The 19,910-nt window shown below is 35.0% G+C and overlaps 7 protein-coding genes across 7 annotated transcripts; 2 read left to right on the plus strand and 5 right to left on the minus strand.

Annotated features, from left to right (window-relative positions):
• Positions 1 to 1,811: 1,811 nt before the first annotated feature.
• Positions 1,812 to 4,856, minus strand: NAEGRDRAFT_79609 (uncharacterized protein). The gene has a single exon (XM_002677518.1). It carries the CDS (start codon positions 4,850 to 4,852, stop codon positions 1,838 to 1,840), a length of 3,015 nt encoding a protein of 1,004 aa, XP_002677564.1. The 5' UTR covers positions 4,853 to 4,856; the 3' UTR covers positions 1,812 to 1,837.
• A 316-nt stretch (positions 4,857 to 5,172) lies between these two features.
• On the plus strand, positions 5,173 to 8,120 carry NAEGRDRAFT_57932 (myb domain-containing protein; the record flags this gene model as incomplete). Its single annotated transcript, XM_002677433.1, has 2 exons — positions 5,173 to 6,027; positions 6,537 to 8,120. The coding sequence occupies 2 exons, from the start codon at positions 5,173 to 5,175 to the stop codon at positions 8,118 to 8,120; spliced, it is 2,439 nt and encodes an 812-aa protein (XP_002677479.1).
• A 46-nt stretch (positions 8,121 to 8,166) lies between these two features.
• On the minus strand, positions 8,167 to 9,271 carry NAEGRDRAFT_79612 (EF hand domain-containing protein). Its single transcript, XM_002677519.1, has 5 exons — positions 8,885 to 9,271; positions 8,694 to 8,821; positions 8,595 to 8,637; positions 8,503 to 8,548; positions 8,167 to 8,456 (listed from the first exon to the last, which is right to left on the minus strand). The coding sequence occupies exons 1-5, from the start codon at positions 8,993 to 8,995 to the stop codon at positions 8,224 to 8,226; spliced, it is 561 nt and encodes a 186-aa protein (XP_002677565.1). The 5' UTR covers positions 8,996 to 9,271; the 3' UTR covers positions 8,167 to 8,223.
• Positions 9,272 to 9,900: 629 nt separating this feature from the next.
• On the minus strand, positions 9,901 to 10,353 carry NAEGRDRAFT_3952 (uncharacterized protein; the record flags this gene model as incomplete). Its single annotated transcript, XM_002677520.1, has 1 exon — positions 9,901 to 10,353. A coding segment is annotated over one exon (453 nt), but the record flags the coding sequence as incomplete, so codon positions are not given.
• Positions 10,354 to 15,277: 4,924 nt separating this feature from the next.
• NAEGRDRAFT_57933 (uncharacterized protein) lies at positions 15,278 to 16,249 on the plus strand (the record flags this gene model as incomplete). Its single annotated transcript, XM_002677434.1, has 1 exon — positions 15,278 to 16,249. One exon carries the CDS (start codon positions 15,278 to 15,280, stop codon positions 16,073 to 16,075), a length of 798 nt encoding a protein of 265 aa, XP_002677480.1. The 3' UTR covers positions 16,076 to 16,249.
• A 1,050-nt stretch (positions 16,250 to 17,299) lies between these two features.
• On the minus strand, positions 17,300 to 18,493 carry NAEGRDRAFT_67159 (uncharacterized protein; the record flags this gene model as incomplete). The annotated part of the gene is made up of 1 exon (XM_002677521.1): positions 17,300 to 18,493. One exon carries the CDS (start codon positions 18,491 to 18,493, stop codon positions 17,300 to 17,302), a length of 1,194 nt encoding a protein of 397 aa, XP_002677567.1.
• Positions 18,494 to 18,685: 192 nt separating this feature from the next.
• NAEGRDRAFT_48814 (uncharacterized protein) lies at positions 18,686 to 19,867 on the minus strand (the record flags this gene model as incomplete). The annotated part of the gene is made up of 1 exon (XM_002677522.1): positions 18,686 to 19,867. One exon carries the CDS (start codon positions 19,865 to 19,867, stop codon positions 18,686 to 18,688), a length of 1,182 nt encoding a protein of 393 aa, XP_002677568.1.
• Between the last annotated feature and the right edge of the window lie 43 nt (positions 19,868 to 19,910).

Below are 19,910 nucleotides of genomic sequence, written 5' to 3' on the forward strand. Positions count from 1 at the left end.
TAGTGGAAGCGGAATAAGATATTGAAAAAACGGTTAAATATGAAGAGTAAATCAATGAATAGTGTATTTAATAGTACTGTAGTTGTTACATGTAGTTTTATGTTGGTGATTTTAGTGATGAATTTATTGTTTGCAGATTGTTCATCAAATAATAATAATTTTAATAATGTTAAGGCAAATACCATCACATCATTCTTAGGAAATTTAACAACTAACAACAATAATAATCATTCTAAATCAAAAGTATCATCCCCAATACATTATTTCGGAGAATGTATTTCGATAGAATCTAATCTTTCTACCAATCAAGAATTTATCTACCGAGTGAATGGCTCACGATCAAATCTCTATATTTCCATTCCAAGCTATTCACTACTAAGTGGTTCAATGTGTTTAGAATTGATCCAAACGTACAGACCGTACAATGATGAAATTCTTCCTCTTCCGAAAACCAAACAATTACTTCATCCTTTAACCTTATTCAAAATGAATTTAACATTTGTAAATATTAGCTCTGAATATGATGAAAATTCAGATATTGTGTATAATAGAACCTTAATTAATTTAGCATTGGTTAGTGATATTCCATCTGCCTATCCAATAGATCCTTATTCATTGAGAGTGTTGACAATGATTGATCAGAGGTTTGAATTTCCGGATGGAAGTAAGGATGAACCAACAGATCGATATGAATTCTTCATTCCTCAAGCGTTTAAGATGAAGTATACAACTTTGGGAGTTTTTGCTTTCAATGGTGAGTTGGACTCTGACTTTGGAAAGTTTGTCCCAATAACCTATCCAATGAAGGTGAGGTTTAAACCAGTGAATGAGATTAAGAGTATGATGGTTGGTTATTCGTATTCTAATTTCTATCCACCTTCGACCCCTTTCGAAAGTATTCCAAATATGAAAGTGGGAGTAATTCAAGAATTGTTCTCTCCTATTCAATTGAATTTGGTGCCACTGGCAAGATATTCCTTTCAAACCTCAACATTTTTTCCAAACATGACTTCTGTAGCTCATGTTTTTCAATTTAAAACAAATTCTGACTTTTTCATAACCCAAGAACACAAGCTGGTGGAAATTGAAAGAAAATCCCTACACTGTTTATATGTTTACAATCAGAAAGTGATTGCAAAAGAAGGAGTCTATACTAAAACTGGAGGGATACCAAGACTTATTTGTAGACCAGTGTTGAAGAATGACATTGCTGGATTTGAATTGTTGGTTTTGGCAAGAATTAAAAATCCTCCTCATCCCTCAGATGATGTCAAAATTCATACTCTGAGGAATAATGTCCAACACTTGGCCAAGTTGGCAGAGAATTCAAAGGTGACCTTTAAGTATACGCTTTCAAGAAGATCTTCAGTAAGAATTGACACTGCTCTTGATAAGGTCAATGACCCATTCTATCCTCCTCCAACCTTCTACTTTGGATCTGGATATGCTCCAACAAATGTTGATTTTGACGGTGTAATTGTTGGTCAGAGCTTTGATGTTTACTTCAATGACTATGATATTCCTTTGGATTTGTTCATTGTTGCCTACTCACCATCAGAGCACACAATAACAATTACGCCAAGAGAACGAGCAATTCCCCCTAGTCCACTTGATTCGCATTCATCTTTCCATACTGAACAGGATGATATTGAGTTGACCATTTTGGTTGTGTGTGCATCTGTATTGTTGGTTGCTGTTGTTTTGGTTTGTTTGGCAACTATTATTGGAGTTGCCTGCATTATGAAAAAGACAGAAAAAAGTGAAGAATCGATATCCTTACTTGGGAAAGGAAATAAAGTTTGAGATAATATAAAGAGAATTACATAAAATTCAAAATTTATTTGCTCACATAAGAAATTATATCAGCATAAGACATGGTAACAGGCAAAGTCTTGTCTTCCGTCAATTTCTTCAAGAATGTTCTGTGGAAATCATTGAAAAGTACCTTCTTGAATTTTTCATTGTTTGAAGTTTCATTAATAGCATTGGCAATTCTGACTGGCATTTCTGACTTGAGTTGAACTCTGAAAAGTTCGCACAAATCAAAAACTTTGGTAAGGAGAGCATCATCAGAGTATGGCACTTCGCTTGGTTCTTCTTGTAAAGAGAATTTGTTAAAGTTCAAATCATGAATCAAGTCAAAGAACTTTTCTCTATCACCATCCCATTGCTTCTTACCTAACCAAATGTAGATAGCAACACCATCACAGAGCAAGTAAACACCATCGTCTGGATTAATGAGCTTTCTGGAGAGAGGTTCTAATTTGAGAACCTTTGGCTTATCATTTTCTTGTTCGGCCGATTCTTCAGCAAGTAATTGTGAAACATTAATCATGAGTGGGTGAACCATCAATGTAGATTGTTGAATAGAACATGATGAGAAGAATAAAGAAGCAGCACTTCTACCATCAGCTCTAACTTCCTTACCACCAATAAGCATGGCAGACTTTGAAAGTCCACAAATGAAAAGAGGTAAGTATTGAAGAGCTGTAGGCATGACAATTCCCATACTTCCAACATTGGCAACAGTCTTATATCCAGCAACAGCTCCCTTAAGCCACTTATCAATGAGAATGTTCTTGGAATTGGTAATACCTTCCTTTGGTAAATCTGCAGCCAAAATCTTACCCATCAAATTAGTTAAACAAGTAGTTTGAGTACTATTATAGAGAACAGACAATGAAGTAGTAATTGGAAGAAGAAGGTTACAAACACGAATCTTTCTTTGACCTTGATCAGAAGTGTACAATACAGCAACTTGAACGCTGACATTAGGAGTAGAAAGCATTGCACCAGTGTGAACCATTTGGAAACCAAAAGTTTGAGTACCAGAAATGTTTGGTAAAGCCATCAAGTCGTGACCTCTAATGAAGAAGTTACCAAAGAAGTTAACAATCTTCATACCACTGCTCACTCTAATTCTCATAACACTTTCAAATCCTGTAATTTCTTCAATGATATTTTGTTTCAAATCAGAAGCCAATTGATGAGATAATTGATCTGGATATTCGTACAATTTACACCAACCACCAGTAAATTTAGAAAGATTGGAAATGGTGGAAATGTCCAAGAAGGAGTTACGTGATTCTGGAATTGAATAACAATACAAGTCAATACAAATTTGATCCTTATTGAAGAGGAGAGCAAAATCTCTATAGCTTTGATCAGCTGGTTGGAGTAATTTGGCTTCAGCCTTTTCATTACCGTAATCGTTCAAATTTTCACGATTGGTGAGTTTGTTTGGTCCAATAGTTGGCAATTGAGAAAGGAAGATGGAAACCTTTCCTCCAAATCTACCGATCAATCTACCAGCAGCATTCAAAGCAGATCCCAAACAACATTCAGCATTGGTTGATCCCTTAAACATCAATTCCAATTTGTCCAATAAAATTTCAACTAAATGATAGCTTTCTTCCAAGTTGACGAGCAAATCGTTAGGAAGTGGTAAGAGAGATTCATTCAATTCACCAACAACTAATTGCTGAGGATTTGAGAGTGTTGGTCTCAAATTGAAAAAGTGAATCTTGGTATCAAAACAGAGAATTCCAACCATGGTTCTTGGTGATTTTTCTTTCAATTCCTTCAAACAATTCTTGATAGCCTTAACAGCACTTTGGAAAAGTCCTCCATTAATACTATGGAAACTGGTATCAATCAAGAATAAGTATGCTGGTGGTTGAGGTGGACGAGACATGTATTCTTGTGGTGCCAAATATTCATAAACACCATTGACAAGTTCAGGTCTCTCGAAAAAGTCTTGTCTAACACCATTATTATCAGTTGGGCTATAGTATCTCTTTGGAACTTCATTGATATTCTTACAAACGTTACATTGCCACTTGTTTCCGTATTCGATAAATTGAACAAATGGATTGATATAAGTTCTACAATTGTTACAACGAACAATAAAGTTTCCTCCAATGGTTGGTACTTCCTTTTGATAGAATGGATTTAAAACACAACCAAATGGTAAGCCATATCTGTTCAAAAGTTCTAAACTTTGTGGAACAGCATTACAACTCATTTTCATTGTGTTTTCATCACTTTGCAGGAATTTAAAAACTTCACTTGCTGGTCTATTTTCAGTGGATCCATATTTTTCTCTGAAAAGATTATAATGTGCTTGATAGAGAGGAGCAACATCAGGTTGTCCAGAAACATGAGAGGTAAGTAACTCGGCAGCATCCTTTGGTTGAGGCATATTATTTGGAGGTACAATTTGAACAAAAGGTTGTTGGTTTTGTTGTTGATTTAAAGTTAGTGTTCCCATGTGAGAAATAACATCTTGAACCATGAAATTATGTCCTTGTTCAAAGGCTGATTCAGATTGAACACTTGATCCTTGAAGAGCAGATCCTGAAATTCCAACACTTGGAGGTGGAGGTTGAACAACACCTGTAGTTGGTGGTTGGTGATGAGATTGTCCTACTGCACCATGTACATTCTCTCCAAATTTAAGTTCTGTTGGTGGTGGACCAACTGGCTTTGATAAAGCAGAAGTAGTAGGATTGAAAAAGCTGTTTCCGGTTGGAGGAGGTGGAAGGCTTGATCCAAATGTATTTGTTGTTGTTGGAATGGTAGAACTCGGATCATAAAAACCACTACTTGTTCCTGTCGATGGTTGATAAGAAGATGAAGAAGAAACAGGATTATAAAAACCGTAGCCTGTTGTTGGAGTGGATGGAGAGGAAAATCCTCCAACACTAGAACCTCCCATCATCATACCACCTGAAGTAGTAGGTGTAGTTGTTGTTGTTGTATTGGTACCATAATTTCCGTATGGATTTGAAGTAGTTGTCTGAGATGGTTGATTCGTAGAGGTAGCTTGGAGAGGATTATAAAAGTTGTTCATTTTTTCGATCCTGATTCTTTATTAAAATTTTTCAATTTTTTATGTTTGAGTTGCTGTTGGTTGTGCTGCGTCATCATTGCGTCACTTGTTGTGTAGGCTTGTTGGATTTTTCTCCAACTCTGGAAGACGAGGGATCATCGTAACACGTAGCTTCATCACTGGATGAAGATTTGATATTGATAAAGGATACATATTGTGATGAGGAAGAAGGACAGTCTAACAATTTATCAAGTAAGCTAACGAGTAGTAATTGATCTCAAAATACAAAAATTACCAAGTACCTATGGTAATTGGAAACTTTTTCATGAACAAGCAAAAAAATGTCCGAAGGAAGAAGTAGAATACACGAGCATGATGAAGAATTAACTGATGAAGAGACAAGAGATGTAGAATTAGGAGGTAATTCTGCTAACGATAATCATCATCATCATAATAGATTACATTATTATGAACGTGATGAAGTGAGTAGAGTGAATCATGAGAGAGGAAAACAATTTAAAACTCTTGCTGGACGTCTTGCTTGGGTTGTTATTTGTTTTACTATTTTCGTATTGCTTTTATTGATTATATTATATTCGATTCGATCTGCTTATTTATTTTCCTATGATGAATCCTATACGAGTAGTATTGAAAAGACTCCATCATTGAATGTTCAAGTTTATACAACAGGAAGAAGAGATCGAGTTTTATTTAATTATTTGACAAAAGTTGATGATTCGAGGAAGAAACCAACGAAGGGAAATATGTATCTGGAAATGGATGATAATGGAAATACCAAACCAACACTCTTGTTTGTTAATCCATTCCCAGAGAGTTGTGAAGGAGCTTTTTTACCAGCCATTACTGAATTGAAAGCTGATTTTACCATTCATTGTATTAATTTGAGAGGATTCGGAACAACTGAATCTACCAATGCAAATGATGACAATTATTTAACACTTGCAGCTATGGCTAATGAATTGGCAGTTATTGTTGAAACTAAGAAACCACAAGATGAATTAATATTGATTGGACAAGAATTTTCAGGAACAATTATTTATCTTCTTCTTCATCAAAAAGGTAAAACTTGGGTTGATAATTATTTGAAAGCTGTCATTTTGCTTAACAGTCCTCATCCAAAGATTTATTCTAGTCTATTGATTGCCAACGAAAGACAAAAGTTCTTCACCCAAAAGGTAATGACTGCCAAGACTGTAGGTGATTGGACTTCACTCTACTATTCAAACAGTTCAACAGAACAAATCAAAAAGGTTGAAACTGAATGGGGCTCAAACAATCATTTTGAAATTATTAGAAAGTACATTTCTGTTAATTTTTTGGGTAGTGTTGATAGAGGAGTAACCTATGCCTTCCCAACAGACATTTCTACAGATTATGATTTTACTGATTTATTGGTCATATTCTCCAATAACCATCCACTTATGGTCTATCCAGAAAATGTCATTGGGTTGGAAGATGTCAAAACAAAGGAAGTTAAGGGAGGTGTTTGGTTTGCCAGAGATCATCCACAAGAGTTTTCTGAAATTGTCAGAAATTTCGTCTTTTCTCTCATTCATGATAAATCTGATGACAAAGTGTCCAACTCTCCAACCCTCTGAGACTGTTAAAATTCACACACAACCACAATCAACAAATCCTTATTTATTTAATTCCTTTCCACAAAAACTTGATTTTCCACCTACAGGTTGAAAGGATTTTACAATCACACACAAAAAAAATGTCTCCTCACACGAATGTGTTACATAATCAGCAACAAGAAGAACACCAGGTGGATAGCGATTCGGAAGGAGACGCAATTATGAGTGAGTCGTCAAAAGATAATCAACATCAGCTTGAAAAGAATAATTTAATAAATGATCATAGCCTTGATGATGTAACAAATAGTATTAACAATAATTTAATAATTATTCCTGATGATAGTAATAATAACAATAATTTAATTTCGGAAGGAAATAATACATCAACTAATAATAATACTAATAACAATGAAATTGAAATGTATGATGATTGGTACAAGGAGGAACATATTCAATTCCTTCAAGCCTTTAAAAGATATGGAACTGATTGGGAGAAGGTTATGCAATGTCTTCCATCGAGAAATGATTTGGAACAAGTGAAATCACATGGTATTAGATATTTGCAGAATGGTAAATTGGGACCTGCCTATTATGAGTATGTGGAAAGGCAAGAACAAATTCGAGAAAGTGCAATGAATGATTCAATATCAGATGAGGAAGAATCAGATGAGGAGGATGCTATTGTGAGACATAGTCCATACTTGACTACTCCAGAAAGTTTGGCAAGTGCATTCTTGACCAATAGGGAGAGTGTTAGAGAGTGGAATTTGGAAACGAGACGATTTGAAACTAATGTGGAAAAGGTCAAGAATAAGGAACCTGTTGATTGTTCTGCTGCCTCATCAAGTAGTCTTCATACTGATAAGCTTTCTCTCATTCAATCAAATTATGGAGAATTATTGGACACATTGGATGTTGAAAAGCAAACTCAAATGATGGATGAGGAGGTTAAATTAATGAGACAGGATTATAGAATGAAGAAATTAACGCCATTCGAAAGAATTGTAGTGCAAGAATCTAGGGAGAAAATTGAACAATTAATTGGAAAGCAAGTTCAAGATGAACCACCAATTATTGAACCAATTTCAATAATTGAATCCAATCCTCAATCATTGAATGATGAGGATACACAAACAAATGGAGCATTACCATCTGCATCTAATAATTCAACACCATCCACCACTACTGCCAATAATAATCCAACAATAGTAACACCACCAATCAATCCAGAACTACTTACCAATCAACCAAACTTTAGAAATATTTACACATTTTTGGGAGCTCTATTTGAACCAACCAGATATGATACAGAAGAGCTAGGTGCCATGTTATCACCACAGGAGAAGGAAATTCTTCAAATTCTGCTTCATAATCTTTCAATTACACTTTCCACCCAACAATTCCAAGAGGAATACTCTACCTATGTACAACAAATATCCTCTAGCCAAACATTAAGGCAGCAGCAACAACAACAAGCCTCTTCAAATTTGGCTGTCAATCCAGCGAACAATGCTTCCTCATCTACAAGTAATGACACCACTACAACAAATAATGAAACCACTGCAGTAAATGCTTCAACAAGCATTGTAAATCCATTTGCAGGTCAATCCCAAATGTCAATGTTACAATTACTTTCTAGTGAAGATCCACAACAACACCCACCACCTTTTAATAATATTAATTTCTTTTAATTAGCTCATAGTCAACCAACCTAGGAAAAACATAACATTCAATAATAGCAATAAATTAAGATAGTTTATATTTACAAAACTGTTCATCTATTCAATTCTGAATTTAATTGAATGGTTGAGGTGGATAACCATAAGGATTGAATGGTTGTGGTTGCATACCGTATGGTTGAGGTGGCATACCATATGGTTGAGGAGGAGGAACTCCCATACCCATATTCATATTCATTCCCATGCCCATATTCATTCCCATTCCCATTCCCATACCTCCAAAACGATGTCTGTAAGATGGAATTGGTTGAATGTATGAAGCACCTCCAGCCATAATGAACAAGTAAGCTGCAAATGAATTAGTCACAAATTATTGAATAATTTCAAAACATACCATTAACAAATTCATCAATGGTCATGACTCCATTACCATCACGATCCTATTTCAAATTTCTAATAAAATTGCAAAATAAAACTAAAACTTACCATCATTCTGAAAAGGAATTTAGCTTGATGTGGAGGAATACCACTATTTTAAATCAATCATATTAATATTACTATTTAAAAAATCATTATAAAACATACAAATGAGTAGCAGCAGCAAATTTGAATTCCTTCTTTGAAAGAGTTCCACTACGATTGAGATCGTATTGCCAGAAAATTTGTTGAGCTGCTTGCATGTAATTCATACGATTGACCATGACATGAGGAGGCTAATTAGGGAGAAATTTGGGAATTTTTCATCATTATGAGAAAAATGTAAAAAAACAACTTACAACAACGAAACCTTGTGGCAACCAAGTTGGTTGACCCATTCCTTGCCAATAAGTGGTAACAGTAGTTGTGGTAGTAGAACCTGGTTGTTGATATGATCCGTAGCCGTACATTTTTTCTATAAATTTTCATCATCACCCACCGATAAATCATTCATCATCATCATGATGAAAATATTTTCATTCGAATAATTATTATTATGTAAATAGATATTGGATCACACAATTGTTTTTCAAGACGTGTGTATTTTGGTCAATCATTTAATAAATATATTGATCAAATAATTTGTTGAGAGTAGGAAGAGAGAAAATCAACGGTTAGTGGTAGTGTGGGAATATGACAAGATCAAAAATTTATCCGAACATTAGAATTGTTACATACAGTTGTTGTGAATTTTTTTGCTTGTTTTGGGGCGATTTCCAGGTCATGATTTATTATTAGAGTGCCAAATTAGAATCACCCTGTAACAAGTTAATTTGGAACAAACTTTACAATACAAGTACATGTAAATTTCGACTGTTTTTATCAATTAAAGATACATTTATTAAGGATGAAGAGTATTGTCAATTGAAGTCAGTGTATACTCACAAACATCTTCTTGGCCTGTTTTTGATCTGTCCTGTTTTGGGGTTTGATTTTGGAATTGATATAAATTTTGTTGTGATCCATTGTTGGAACCACCATACATGGAATTAGATCTGGAGCGAGCTCTTTCAACTTCACCCAAATCAACTCTGAGTGGTGGATATTCTCTCTGTTGAATTTCTGGACATTTCACTTCAAATATTCTTGTTGATTCAGAAAGCCCTTTTAGTGGATAAACTCCCAAATCTCTAGCAGAGAACACTCTCTCAGCTTGAATTCTCTGTCTTTTCTTGGAGAAACTTGAACTGGACGAGAAGCTGGCACTATTGGTTTCATCAACATTTAAAAAGTTACTATAACCTGCTTCAACATTTGCTTCATCCAAGTATTGGACATCCTTATAAAGAGATCTGGTCTTGTAGAATAAATCCTCGCTCACACATACTTGACCACCATGGGCCAAGGCTTCAATACGGGCAGACTTGTTTACAACAGTACCAAAATAATCATATCTCTTCATTGTCTTGTCAAAAACACAGTCACCCTTACCATAATGCAAACCAATTCTCACTCTCAAACCACTCCAATAGGCTTTTCTTGTCTTAGAGTCCCACTCTTGTCTACAATCCCATTCATGATATAGATCACTAGGCCATTTAGCTGAAAGCAATTCTAATTGAACAGCCATAGCCCACAACATGGCATCATATGGATCTCTGAAAGCAACATAAAAACTGTCACCGTTCGTCTTTACTTCATACCCTCTATAGAGTTGGAGATTTCTTCTCATTATTTGATTGTGAATTTCCAAAGATTCCCTCATAGCCTTCTCATTACCTTGCCACAACTTGGTACTATTCTGAACATCAGTGAATGCACAAGTGATAAAACCTGATTTAGGTGCATACTTTTCGCTTGAATCCTTTCTAAAACAGCATAAAAGCAGTGTCATTATAGAACATGCACAAATAATGCAAACGGCAGAACCAATAGAAATACCAACAATTGCACCAGTTGAAAGTGTTCTTACTATTGGTTTCAATCCACATGTGTCTAGATCTAATTTATAGGTGGTATTCAAATTTGAAGAAGCATATTGCAAGTACAACATTTTAGAACCTTGATTACATCCACAAGTAGTCATATCCAAATCACAATTAGATGAGGAAATAGATCTTGCACTAATTGTTGTTGAAGAAGTGGTAGGACAGGTGTCCCCATAAGGTCCAAAATAATCTTCACCTAACTCAAAAACTGATCTCAAAAATAACGAAGAAGTAAATGTTGATCTAGTCATTTCAATATTTGCTTGTTGCATATAGCTTAAAATGTTCGATACCATTGTTGCAAGGGCATAGCCTTCATAGGCTTCCATAGTCTTATTCAAATTAGGGAAATATGCTGGATAATCAATCAGAAATTCTCTGGCCATTATATTTGTTGAGCCCGCTTTAGCAAATGAAATAAGGAAAGAAGTGGAAATAATATTGGAAGGGAATGTGAATCCTTTGAATTCCACATCTGACATGACCTCAGATGGAATGAGAATAAGTGAAGATGATCCTGTATATCTGTTCAAAAAGTCCTTCACATCCACAGCACTGGCCATCACAATAACAACATCTCCCAAACTTTGTGTCCAATCAACAACACTTCTGGATCTAGAAAATTGCTTGTATGAAGGAGTTATATCTTCATTACTTGTCTTGAAGAAGTAAGTTACGTTAGCCACGGCTGATTTCCAATACTGATCAGTACTGTGAATGATTGTAACATCTGGTTCCGTAATGATGCTACTCGCATATCTTGTTGCTGAAACTACTTCTTCAACAATACTTGGTCTCAAATTCACTACATATCTTGAGTATGGATATCTCAACTCTGGATGTCCTGAAACAGATCCTATCATTGCTACTTGGTATGAGTTCAACACATCTCTAATAGCAGATACATTACCAGTAATTACAGAGCCCAAAATACCAAATACCTTATTCTTTTCAATAAGGGTTTTAGCCTTTGAAATAATATCTGTCTCATCAGTATAATACTCTGAATAAATGTGTACTTGTGTATCGATAGTACCTTTCTCATTCATTTTGGAGAAGAGTGATTGAATACCAGTTACCAGATCATTGTTGACATTCTTATATGAAGAGGGATAAAGTCCTCCAAATATGATTGGACTCTTGATACCAGTAGAAGCTATAATGCTGTCCTTCTGAGCTCCACATTTTTCCTTGTTGTACACAAAATTATCAACCAACTCAAAGGATGTGCCAGTGTATTGGTAAATAAAATGAGATCTCATGCCTTGATTACAGGAACCAGACATAAATTTACCAAATGGAATTTGGTATTTCAAAAATTCCTTACTGGAATATAATGTTTCATAGATGGATTTACCATTGATAGTTGAAGTAAGAGGAATATTATCTAACACTTCAATAATAAAACTTCCAACAAGGAAACCTTCGACTGCTCCCAAAGTGGTTGGATTTGTTTCATAGTATTTAGCCATTATTGAAGAATAAGAATCTATGAGAGTATGTTTCACGCTGAGATAAGGGAATGATTGTGAAATGTAGAATTTAACACTAGACATAGAAGGATTAGAAAGAAGATTGGATAGTTCTGCCTCCCATGAAATCTGCCTAAAGAAGAGACAAAAGACATGAATCTCATTTCTCAGACCAACAGATTTGATACCTTCCAATACTGATTGTAAATATTTGAAACTAGTAACATCTTCAGGAATGGAAATGATAACTACTTGAGGATTTGCATCTTGGGAAAGTGAGTTGGTAATCAAAGATGAATTAACAGTTTGATCCATAGAAAATAGATAGCTACTGTCAATAGCTAGTCCATATGCTGAAATGATGGAAGAGAATTCTGAAAAGATGTTCTGACCATCCTTGCAGTTAGATCCCACAAACGAAAATCTGGACAATCCCAAAGTATTCATTCCAAAACTCATAATTGCTAGTATTCTTTCTCTAACAGTTAGTGTAACGAGAGCAACATTATTATAGAAGGTTGATCTCAATGCTGGTGAATCGTAGCCAGTTAGAGGTGAAATCATGACAATACTAGGGAAATTCGAGGAAAATTCCCCAATAAAATCCTTCATTACAGACTCGGCAGCTTTGCTTCCTACTAAGCCGACAATATCATGATCTACCACAAAGTTCCTTGTTGCTGAAATCAAAGTTGAGGAGTTGTAGCTTTCCGAGACTGACAATACTTCAATTCTTCTTCCTCTGACTCCTTTCTGTAAATCATTTCTGTCATTAAAAGCAGCCAACAATCCCATTAAAAAGTCATTGTCGTAAACACTTCCATCAGATGTATGCCCAAAAATGATTGGAAGCGAAATCTTTGTTGGATCAAAAAAGCAAGTAAAAGTGGAGGATCCAGGTAAATCCCAAGTCATTGGCTCACCAATTTCCGAGAATGAATTGTCTGTGTTTTGAATGGTTTTCCACACAGCCCTCATACCTTGGTTACATGAGCAAGAGGACATGTATGCATCATCTAATGTTATTAGACTTCTCTTATTGAGCTTGATACTTGGTGCAAGAGAAGCTGTCAAACTGTGTAGCACAAGAGGATTAGAAATTTGCTCCTCGAAAAAGAAATATCGTCTTCTGCTCTGAACAGTTGTGCATTTAGTATAAGGACCTACTACTTGATTGTCCATAATGTAGGTAGAGGATGAATAAATTAAGTTGATAAAATTGTCTCTGGTCAAGTCGCCTGAAACTCTCTGGGTGAGTACACTGATTGCAAGTTTACCAGCCATGTATCCTTCCAATTCTACAATGGATGGTACGTAGGATGGATTCAGAGCTTTCATGGCTCTTTGATAAGACAACACAATTGGATATTTGGTATTTGTTGGAGCTGGATATACTTGGGTAATTACAATGCTTGATCGATAGGGTAATGGATTTGATCCAATGAATGATCCTGTCATGAAAATGATATTCGAATCAAAGTCAGTCCTATTCTTTACAGCCTCAATAAAAGCAACTGTTGGCTTGTAGGTTGACATGCAAATGATTGCTTGTGGTTTTCCCTTGACAATATCCTCTACTGCCTGGGCAACATTAATGGTATTTCTCTCGTATTTACCCTATTAAGGTGAGATAGTAGCAACATTACTCAGTTGTGTTGTAATTTTGAGAATTATAATAATAACATACCATTGAGGTCAAATTCATTCCCAGTGGTTTAAGCGCAAGGGTTGATCCATCCACTCCTGACAGACCAAATGCATCGTTTTGATAAAAGATGGAGATTCTTCTCACCATTTTGACATTTACCAAATACTCAACCATTGCGGCGCACTCGTCCTGATAACTGGCTCTCACATTAATAATATTTGGTACGAAAGGATGTCTCATAAAAAGACCACCTGTTAAGGCTCCAACAAATGGCATTTTAGATGCAGTAATAAGGTCAAGAATTGCCTGACTGGTACCAGTTCCCATAAACCCAATAAATCCAAATATTGTATGGTTGCTAAGAAGAGTGAGTGTATTGTTGACACATCGAGCTGGCTCATAGCCATCATCAACAGAGTACAGGCGAAGTTTCTTACCTCCCCACACACCTCCTAATTCGTTGATTTCCTTAAATGCAGCTTGAATGCCAACCATGAGCGGATAGCCCAGTCTGTTTTTCAACAGTGATGAATCATACATAATGTTAAATTCATTGCAAATAACAAAAATACAGTATTATTCACACCTCATCTTTAACATTTAAAACTTACTCTCTGGTCTGTCCAGTAAGGGCAGTTGATTGCCCGAACCAAATATCGGTCTCATCATTCCATTTTTTGTCGTACTCTGTCTGGTCAAAGGTAAAAGATGTGTTAACAGTATTTCTATTCATCAATACAATAAGCAGCACGATTAATATTAATATTTTCAAAATATTCTTCATTTTAGTTGTACTGCTCTTACTATATATCGGCGTAAGGTGCCCTATATTACTAGAACTACTATTATATTTACAATTTGATGAATTCATCCTAGAGTTTTTAAATTTCCTCCTTAATGCAATTTGTTATTAAAGTTTCTTAGTAGAGCAAGAACCAAACGCTCCACAATTTTTCGGTATTGCTGTTGTTTTTTTCGCTTGTTCAAAGTTGCTTCTTCTTTGAGACCAGCCTTTCCCTCGATTGAACTACGCGCTTGTGGGGGCTGTAATTTGAGGCGTTTGTTACGTTGTTTTTTGTACGTTCCTTAATAGCGGCAAGTATTTTTGTCTTTGGTTAAATTATCACTGTTTTAGAAAGAAAGAATCTCTTAACAAGATTCATAGTCAACCGATGAGGAGGACATTAAGGTCCATTCACTAATGTTCACCACACCTACTTGATCGCCTCCAACATGAATTCCTATTAACATGCCTTCTGAATTTAAAACAGGAGCATCACTTATTCCTCTCAATGTTGGACAAGTGTGAGTAGAGAGGCATTTTGGAGAATTGGCCTTCACCTCACATGCAATCTTGGTTTCGAAGTAGCCCATCACATTACCTTCCTTAGAGTCCGTGGTGCTATTCACCTGCTGAATGTCTTCTAAGGCTGGCTGTTCCATATAGCTGGTGCCACGAACATTTCAAAGACATAATCAACTGATTGGATTAATCTTTTAATTCAGCTTGTTGATTCTCAATCTTTTTGTTAATTGTTATTTGATTGGATGTTTCTAAATATTTGCTTCTCCAAATTTTAAAAAAGCTCTGTTACTTCCCATTCAATTTAAATATTAAATAATATTAAAAATAATTAAAAAAAAATGTCAAATTCTTCATCCAATGAAATCCAACCACACGTTCAAGCCATTTCCAATCTTTCCGATAGAATCGCATCCACAATAACACCTCTTGAGAATCATGTAAATGATCATCTCTCCAAGGAACAATTAATTTCCATATTTTTCCATGATGAATCCGAGTATCAGTCCTCAACTTTGCAATATACGGCTCCTTTCAAGGCTACAATTAGAATTTGTACACCTCCGAACGATCAAGAATCTTGTATTATTAATTCATCGGAAGAGTTTCATCTCTATGTGATGAGTGAGCACTTGTTATTGTTTAATATGGTACATGCTTACAAGATTCACTTTTCTGATATTCTAATGCATGGTGTTCAGAAACAACCACAAATTTGTATGTATTGTCAATTGGCTTGTGATAGTGGAGTTGCCAAAGATGAAAAGGATGAATCACAAATGGATGAAGATGATGATGAAGGATTTGAAAGTGTTTGTGAAATGATTATTCAATTGCAAGTTCAATCATCAGCTTTGGAACAAATTTATAATCAAATGTATCAGGCCTTTTCGAGAGCTGCTGAAAATGTACCTCTCTCTGATATGCAAGATGATGATGAAAGTAATTCCATTAAATTTGATCCAAAATCATTGGATGATAAATTGAGCATTAGCACTGATGGATGGATTTATAATGTTGAGGAAATGAGAAGGGGTGTTCTTATTAGAGATCGTACTGAAAGAGAGGAAGATGATGACGAAGATGGATGGGAGGATGTGGATGAAGAGGATGAAAAGAATAAGAAATTGAAAATGTAAATGAAATTCTTGTTGTTGCCTTCTATCCAATTAGTTTTTTAATGCTTCTGCACAAATTTAACTCATTCTTTAATCATCAGTCAGCAACAGATTTCATTGTTATAATTTTTAATAATATGAGGATGAAAAGAACAGAGGAGATAATAGTTCTATAAATTAATTACTATTTAATTTATTATTATTACAAATATTGTACATGGTGTATGCCACTTTGTTGGCACTACTACTGCTATATTATACAAGGAAGAAGTGTGAAATTATTAGAATTATTACGTTTAGAATACCATTCCAATAACAGCCAAGATGGCAATCAACAACATGGCAGTGAATCCTTGTTCAGCAGCACCAGCATAAACTTCAGATTCGTAATATTGAGCATTAATTGGTGAGGCAAAGAAGAACATGATACAAGCCAAGAGCATCATGACAATCATAGTTTGTTGGGCAGACATTTTTGAGTTTTAATTGAGAGTTTGAATTATTGAATTGTTTTTTTGTTTGTTGTTATTGAGTGAATCAACGGCAATAGTAGCTTCATTTATAGGGTTGGCAAGTAGTCTATCAACAATTTAATTTACAATAATAGAAGGGCAATGCACAAAGAAGATGTCTAACTAAATCCATTGCAAAGTTTAATTTGGTTACCGTGTTCTATACTTGGTAAAGTAGAATCATTAATGGAAATCAAGGTTTTTTGAAGGGATACCTTGAAAAAGTGTTCGGCAATTGAATTTGTGTTGCCGTGAAAATCTATGCTTGAATGAGGAGTCCTTAAAGTTCGATCCGAGTGAGCTTTTCTTTCCAATAACTGTAAATTCCTATTGAGGGGATTTAAATTGTCAATTTATTAATAATAAAATACTCTATTAATAAATAATAAATGCTCGAAAGTATTATTGTTACAATGCTTTACAATGCCAATCTGAATTGAGAGGCATGAACTGTAAATTTGGTTATTCTGTTCGAATGATTGGAGCGACACATATACCACGTTCACTGACACTCTTCAATTTCAAGAGCAGTTGGAGAAATAGATTCAAGTTCGAACAATTACAGTTGTTTTGAAGAATCTGCTCAGATCCATATTACTCCTCTCACTTCTGTAATAATTTGCAAGGAAAATCCAATCATAATGATAATTCTTGTTGTTAATACAGGTTTTATGAGAAGGTCAAAAGAGTTGAAAGATAGATTGTGGCAATAAATGTATTACTTTCATTTGGTTCAACAACAATTTCTGTGAACAATTGATGGACCAACATCGTCATAATCTTGTTTTGAAATGTAATTCTGTTGGGTTTCAGAGGATGCCATTATTGAACCACCAATCCAACTGAGGTAATGTCTTTCTGGTGGGGCAGTAACCTTGATACTCATGGAAACAGGGGCTAAACTACATAATTCCCTTTGCAATCTTTCTCCAATACCTTCAAACATGGTATTTCCACCACTAAGCACAATGTTGTTGAATAGATCTGGTCTCAATTCAAGGTTACACTTTCCAATTGATTTAAATATCATTTCATGAATTCCACCCTCATCCAATCCTATTGATTCTGGATGAAACAATACTTCTGGACATCTGAATCTTTCACTTTCAATCGTGATCATGTTTCCATCTGGTAATTCATATTGTTTCGATTTAAATTGTTCAAGTTCCTTATCAAAATCCAAAGCCACGTAACAAAATTTCTTAATTTCTGCAGACAACCACCTCTCATTCACATTTACCTTCTTTCCATTACGCTCCAAAAAGCAACGTCCACTTCTTGTCTCAGCCCCATAGCATGGCTCTTCAAAATACCTCGTCAATTTAAATTTACCCTGTTCGTTTAGAATCTGATATAACCAATCAGACAAATCCTCTCCACCCAATTCCAATCTAGAAACTGCATGTTTAATAGCACGTCCCTCATGAATTGGAACTGATTGAGTAATTCCACCCCCACTCTCCAACACCACACCAGTTAGACAATCACAAGCTACCATCGACAAAGCTGCCTGATTTGCCAAACACAACAATGGTACCATAAAAGATTCAAACATGATCTGTGTTGTCTTTTCACGACTTGCCTCATCACTCAACACACTCTCTGTCACTAATACACCTAGATCCTCAGGATCAGTTCTCAATTCATTGTAAAATATGTGATACCACACCTTCTCCATGCCTTCCCAATCCACAACAGTGCCACGTTCGATGGGAAACTTGGCCCACGTTGTACCAATCTTGCAAAATACTTCATCTCCAACTCTCCCAAATTTATCCTTATAACCGAACATGATTGAATTACTACTAATCTTGTGATATTCGACAACGGAAGGGAATATGGCGATAGGTGTTTCATCTCCTGCAAAACCTACATTGCACATTGATGATCCACAGTCAATCACTACGTTTTGAATAAGTGAAGACATTTTTTCTATTAGTGATCAAAGTTGCAAGTTCATAGGTAATGATGAAGTTGACTTCGGTATTGTATTAAACCCTAATTTGAAATAGAAAGACAGAAATGGAGTGTTTTTGGCAATATGTCACTGATATCTTACAATTTTTGTACTTTGGAAAGTTTTAAAAACTCTTAATTTTATCGAAATGAGAATCAACTCTTACTTCTTTTCAACAAATTCAGCATCCATAATACCAACATTCATACTAGTACCAGAATCATTTGAAGATAATTCATCGAATGAAATTAAAATTTCACCTCCATCAAGTTCTTCCTTTTCTGTTGTGAGAATGTCCAATTTTTTGAATTGTTTCCACTCTCCATATTCATAAGTTGCATGAATATCCAAGTAGAGAGGTAAACTCAACTTGTACTCTTTCAAAATTTCATTATCCTCATTAAGTGTCATTCCCAACATTGGTTCTGGTTTGGCATTCTTCAATTGTTCAATTTCTTTCTCACTCATTTTAACCATAATGAATATTGGTACACGCCTAATCATGGTATTGCCTGCTCCTGAGACCTGTCTTGTTGAAATCATTTGTGGATCAGTAACGAGTCGAATGAATTTTGAATTGCTGAAACACATCTTATTGGATTCTCCATTATCTCTTTCAACCTTCTCTTTAGAATCATGAAGTGAAATACTAAAAGATTCCTTCATAGAGTCACTTCTCTTGATAGCTTCCTCCTTCAATCTTTCATAGACTAATTGATTATTATCCATAAAATTTAAGCAATCTTCCAATACTTCATCAACCAGACTTGGTTGTCCAGTCATCATATCTCTAAAGAATATTTGTCCCTCTGTGAATTTATCGTTTCTATACAAGGTATTCAAAGATTTGACATTTCTCAATGTTGTTCGAGTCATCATTTGTTCCATTTCCTTTAATTTTCTCCTAAATATCATCTTTCCAACAAATAGAGCTCCAAACATTAGAATAGATCCAACAATCTTGAAGGGCAATGTAATAATTTTCCATACAAGACTAACCAAAGTGCCCACAAGAGTTCTTTTCTCTGGAAGAAAAGGTCCATCAAAACCATGCCCACTTGGATTTCTATAATGTTTAAAATTACGTTTGTTTCTTAAAAACTCTTCAAATCTTGGATCATCAAAAGGCATTCGGAAATTCTTTAAATTTGTATGAAAGCACTGTTGTTGAGTAGTTATTGTTGTGTTTCCATTTGTAAGGTTATTATTCTTCTTATTGATTGAATAATGATGATTATTAAATTGATTGGATATAAATAATTTGTTAGTGCTATTGCTCGATGATGACAATCCCGACGAAAGAATTTTTGATCGTGATGAGTTAATTCTTCCAAATCGATACATTTTTTTTGATTTTTAATTTATTTAATATATAATAGAGTAATAT

Source organism: Naegleria gruberi (genome assembly GCF_000004985.1).
Source record: "Naegleria gruberi genomic scaffold NAEGRscaffold_22, whole genome shotgun sequence".
Lineage (NCBI taxonomy): Eukaryota > Heterolobosea > Eutetramitea > Acrasida > Naegleriidae > Naegleria > Naegleria gruberi.